Below are 5,503 nucleotides of genomic sequence, written 5' to 3' on the forward strand. Positions count from 1 at the left end.
GCATATACAGAGGAAGAGTTTAGCCCCTTTCACACATACAGTCTTTACTGATAAATCACCGGTAAGTTACCATTAAGAGATCATATGTGAACAGGACCTTTTCAAAAATCCCGGTAAATTTGTTCTGGCAATCATATCGTTCTTATGGAGATGACATGATTACTCTGAGCTGTTTACAAAGCTCCGCTGCTTTTTAATTAGTTTTTCTATATAAACATGCATTAGATGGACATCTTTGACCATTGCGCCTCGCAGCTTTTTGTCGCGCTTCTCCATTCGTCAGGGCTGCGAGCGACTCTGCAATTGGATACTATTATGCGCATCTCGTGTTTATAAGAGCAAAACATTCTGTTTGGCTAGTAATGTTAGTTTGGTTGAGAGTGAAAGCTGTGCTCCTCTCATACCATTGGTAGGCGAATTCATTAACTAGAAATGGATATCAACAAATTTTTTTTTTAAATGTAGGATTATTTTTTTGCTCAGCCAAATGCTGCGCACCGGAGATCCGGCACGGTGCCGGAGAACTTTAAGCCCTGTTGAAAGAGCCAGGACATTTTTTAAATATAACTCTGATTGTATTTGTCTGAAAGAAGAAAGTCATATACACTTAAGAGTAGGATGGCATGAGGGTGAGTAAATCATGGGGTAATTTTAATTTTTGGGTGAACTATCCCTTTAAGTACTGCTTGAGCATATCAACTTCATATATATTAAACATCAAACATGGACTAGGAGGAACGGATTCACACATTCTGAAACAGTGGGAGCTGTTCTGATTGGCCAGGTTTTGTGATTGATTGCATTGCGTCACGCCTCATTTAAAAGGGATAGTTCTCTCAAAAATGAAAATTGTCATCATTTACTCCAAACCTCAAAGTGATGTTTTTAATTTTCTTCTACGTAAGAAGATACTTTAAAAATGTCAGGTGTTTTTGTCCTGACATTTTGTTAATGGGATCTAATGCAAGTTTTTAATGGGTTTCTATGAGTTTGGAACGTAAATGATTTTAAATGATTTTTTGTAAATTATTTTCATTTTTAAGTGAACTATCCATTAAACATTACACAAATTGCTTGTCGCTAAAATCCTGTCGAGTTACGCCATGTTAGGACAAATCTAAAGGGTTCAAAAATATGAAAATTAAATGAAAGGCTTCCAAAATCTTAGGTACAGAAGGACAAAAAGCCAAATCCTGTTGGGTTTTACAGACACAAAAGCAGCGTACCATTGTACTATAAATGTTTAATCATTGTACCAACAAGGATCTACATCTCAAAAAGTGCAGGCAGGCTGAATCCCACTCTATGCACCAAGAATTTCCTAACTAAATGAGTTTTTCTTAATAGTTACATAAACAAACCAGAGGATTAACAAAGTGTCTGTTAGAGGCAACAAGTAGTAAACAACTCGGAGAGGATTGTAAAACATTGACACAATCTTTCAAATACTGCGTTCAGTTCACACGGAAGCTGTTCCCCAGGAGTTACAAATGTATACTGTACAAAGTATAAAACTTCTGTCAGACCAACTTAATTCTAAATAAGATATATCCCTGTTTTTTCTTAATGTAGCGTACATGCAGGAGGTGTACACAACTTATCGTGCTATCGGTACAGTGCATGCTTTCAGTACTATGTGTCCACTGGATTTAATTTTACTCTTTCAAGCAGTTGGGGTTGGATACCAAGTGCTAACCTATCGATTCTAATCAAGGTAGTCACTGTAAATTAGGACTAAGGCAACAATGTTCCATATTACAGAACAGGAATCATGCGGATTAAAATGCTCATGGCCACTGCTGTGGACACAAAACCGCACCATCAGGCCACGTACAGTAGTGTCAGCTACAATTTCAGGTAAACAGCAGTGGAGGCCTGACATTCACACTCATTTAGAACGACTTTTCAGAAAGACGCAAATGAAACGGGTGCCAGACTTAAACACATGCTTGTACAAGTGGATGAAAACAACTATCTGAAGAACACACTGTCACAAACAGAACGCAAAACTACACTTTGTATTAATTCTGTTCGAACACATTAACATATTGTATTCTAACTGAGATCTCAAATTTGGTCTTTCTCTTATTAATAGAAGATGCCTTTAAGTATAGCAGCGTTTAATGAAAAAGTGCAGAGCCAAATGTTGGGTTTTCATCATTCCTTTTTCCTAATCTACAATTGCAATTACTCACCATCACTTAGTAACTAATAATATGCTAAGTAATATGGGCTGGAGCGGAGGATTCTCGGATGCACTACAATAAAACCTCTGGTAAAGCTACAGGTTACCTCTAAATTGTGTAAGTGCTTTTCAATATTGGCAATAAATAATTAAAGGCCTCTAATTATCAATATAAGCTCAAATAAATTCACACTGTGGTATTTCTCTCTGGTTAAATTTGATCCTGAATAGTCCTAACTGTGCTAATACAGTACGAGTGAGTCTTTCCTCTCCAATATGGGGATTCGTTAATTGGAAATTTTACGTTAACTGTAACGTATACTTCATTGGCAAGTGTAAACTGCCATCTAAGAAACTCACCTAATTAAGTAAGAATGCTCACTTTCTAGAACTCTCTCTTAGTCTTCGTAATATATTTTATTTATTCGCCTTTTTACATGCTCCACCCTCTCTGTTCTGCAGGTACTTATCTAACTCCGCCTCTCGCTTCACGGCTTCTGGGTTGATTTTTGGGGCACCAGGAAAACATATCAGCACCACACTCATGTTGTCTCGACTACCCTGTTGAGAAACACATAAACGCAGAAAGCATGCTCAAGTTAGATTAATAACAGATTACAATGTTGGAACCACCTCTAAAATGTCTTAACCATCAAGTAAAAAGTATACACATTTATTATATTATATAATATGATTTTACAAAGTAAACAATATTATTTACAAATTATAAATTACTTAATATCTCATCACATTTTTGGAGAGTCGCACCACATGACATTTTACAATGTGAACTAACTTTGTCTTGTCATAAACAGGTCAATGTTTCTGATATTTTAAAGAAACACAATCATGAGGGTCTACAGGGGTCTGATATAATTTCCTTTTTGTTGTTTTTTTCCCTCTGTATGCTTCTGCATGTTGGTTGCACCACATGACTTTGTTTTGGTGGACGAAAGCTTTTCAAATATTAATAAGCAGTGAAGCAGGATTTTTCCCTGAGAAATGATAATAAAAAATTATGCCAAACAACTTAACATTTTCTTTTCAATATTTTTATTTTTTAATGAGACTTTTCCCCCTCTATTTTGATATCAGGGACCATTGTATTTAATGCATTAATACCTCTTTCCAAAATTAATTTAAATGTAGAAATTAAAAACACTTCCATAATGGTGGATTTAAGTAATTTTATGTATGAATAGCATTTTAATGCATTTTTTATCGAATTAATAGATGCAAGTAAAAATGACCCATTAGCATCCAACTCGAATTGACCTTACCTTGTACAAACATGTGTCCACAATCTCATTACACACTCTCTCCAGGTCCTCTGTCACTTCCAAGCGTGAACGCACAAAATCACACAGTTCTTCGTTGGCCATGACGTCCCAGATGCCATCGCAGGCCAGCACCACAAATTCATCCTCAGCCTCAGAGCGTTCGATCTCATACACTTCTGGCTCCGGGGACACCAGCTGCTCAGTGGGGCCTTTCCCATGCACACACTTATAGTCGAAGTCGCCGAGAGCACGGGAGACAGCGAGGGAGCCGTTGACCCTCTGGATCATAACAGAACCACCTGCGTTCTGGATTCTCTCCTTTTCCAGGGGGTTACTGGGCTTGTGGTCCTGGGTGAAGAAGTGAACGCGACCCTTGCGGCTCAGCAAGGCTCTGGAGTCACCACAATTGATGAAATAAAAATTATGAGGGGAAATCATCACACCCACCGCCGTGGAACCACTGCGGTCTGCCCCATGCTTGCGTTCGGACATGGCCCGCATGTGCTCGTCGATCTGCAGGAAGCCTGTGCGGATTCCACATTTCACACTCTGCATGGAGGGCTCAGCATTAATTAAGTCCCCACCCCCTGAGCAGCCTCCCCTGAAGTCCGGGTTGCTGGTGATGTGTTCCAGCAGATGCTCACAGCAGTAACGAGCAACCTGAGAGCCTGCATGCCCATCGTAGACAGCAAAGAAAGACCACAGGCTGAGGCCGTAAGGCAGCCCTATTACAGCTGTGTGTGCATCCTCCATCTCCACACGCCAGCCCTGCATGCTGCCGAGTCCGTAGCGCAGGCCGTTCCCCTCCCCATGAGCATTGTGCTTCTCCATCTTTGGCTTGTCTAAGAACGCGCCCATTCTTCTTATTTTGCTCTGACACAAACACAACCGCAAAACAAAGTGAGTAAAGGTGCTCCATTATGACATAAGTGACTCTCATTCACTCATCACTGACAAAATGACAACATATTGACACATCTGATGGATATGGTATGATGATTTATATGATAAGCCACAGGTGCAGCAGGCTTCCAGTAGCAAGTAAACTGTTTAGATAAATGTTGTTATTACGTCAATGGAGTAAACTTGTTTGCCTACAAACCTACTTTTGTTTAGATTTTAGCTTCCCTTTTTAAAAAAAAGCCTTTTGGACGCTAATGCAGCCAAATGAACAAACCCATATGACGTTAAAGCAACTGTGATGTGTTTACTAATGAAGCCACTGCCCTTATCAGCATATGCGGACTGCTGCACAGCCAGATAGCATTAAGAGGCTAGCTCCTATATTTAATGTACGTCAGACTGACATAATATCACTTACCCAGCTTTTTCGTGGTCTTTGCTGAAGGAAGAAACAACGAGGCACCAAAGCCGCGGGTAAGAGCCTTAATATCAGTATGCTGGGCCAGATAGCAAACACTATAAACTAGCGTTCACAGCCACAACACCCATCAATCGATGGCTAGCCAATTAGCACGCAAACTAACGTCAAAACTGCCAGAAATCGATTACGAAAATAATAATAAATAAAATTATAAACATATGAAAAGCATCACATGAGCCCGTTAAGGCAGTCCGCAGCTGGGCGGTGGGGCATTTCTGGGCTGGCTCCGGTTTTTTGTTTTCCCGAGGGGGGGCTACCGGAGCCTCGCGCTCAGAACACCTCTCTCTCTGCGCGGATGGGTTTGTTTGGGACCCGGATGCTGCCTGCAGCGGATAGTGCGCGTTCCGCTCGCGCTATTACATCATCACTGCCACGCAATTGAGGGCTGGAAATAGATCCATTGATGAGAATGAGGGACCGTTATGTTACAGACAGCAGTGAAACCCTTGCTGTTTATTTGACTGTGCTTAGCAGTTTTTCTGCAGATGTTTATATGGCGTATAGTCTTTATATGTTTACAAAAGAGCGCACTGTCGTATAAGTCTATGTAGGGTCGTTACCCGACAGAAACAATGGCATTTATAAATACATTAAAACATTTTACTTATTATCATCGAGTTTGACCTGTACGACTTTTGAAAACGTGACGTATGT

General features: G+C 40.1%; 1 protein-coding gene across 1 annotated transcript; it reads right to left on the bottom strand.

Moving 5' to 3' along the window:
- Window positions 1-875: 875 nt before the first annotated feature.
- Window positions 876-5,154, bottom strand: LOC107743982 (protein phosphatase 1A-like). The gene is made up of 3 exons (XM_016557444.1): window positions 4,787-5,154; window positions 3,466-4,338; window positions 876-2,746 (listed from the first exon to the last, which is right to left on the bottom strand). Exons 2-3 carry the CDS (start codon window positions 4,321-4,323, stop codon window positions 2,603-2,605), a joined length of 1,002 nt encoding a protein of 333 aa, XP_016412930.1. The 5' UTR covers window positions 4,324-4,338; window positions 4,787-5,154; the 3' UTR covers window positions 876-2,602.
- Between the last annotated feature and the right edge of the window lie 349 nt (window positions 5,155-5,503).

Source organism: Sinocyclocheilus rhinocerous, unplaced genomic scaffold (genome assembly GCF_001515625.1).
Source record: "Sinocyclocheilus rhinocerous isolate Xijiao unplaced genomic scaffold, SAMN03320098_v1.1 scaffold2542, whole genome shotgun sequence".
NCBI lineage: Eukaryota > Metazoa > Chordata > Actinopteri > Cypriniformes > Cyprinidae > Sinocyclocheilus > Sinocyclocheilus rhinocerous.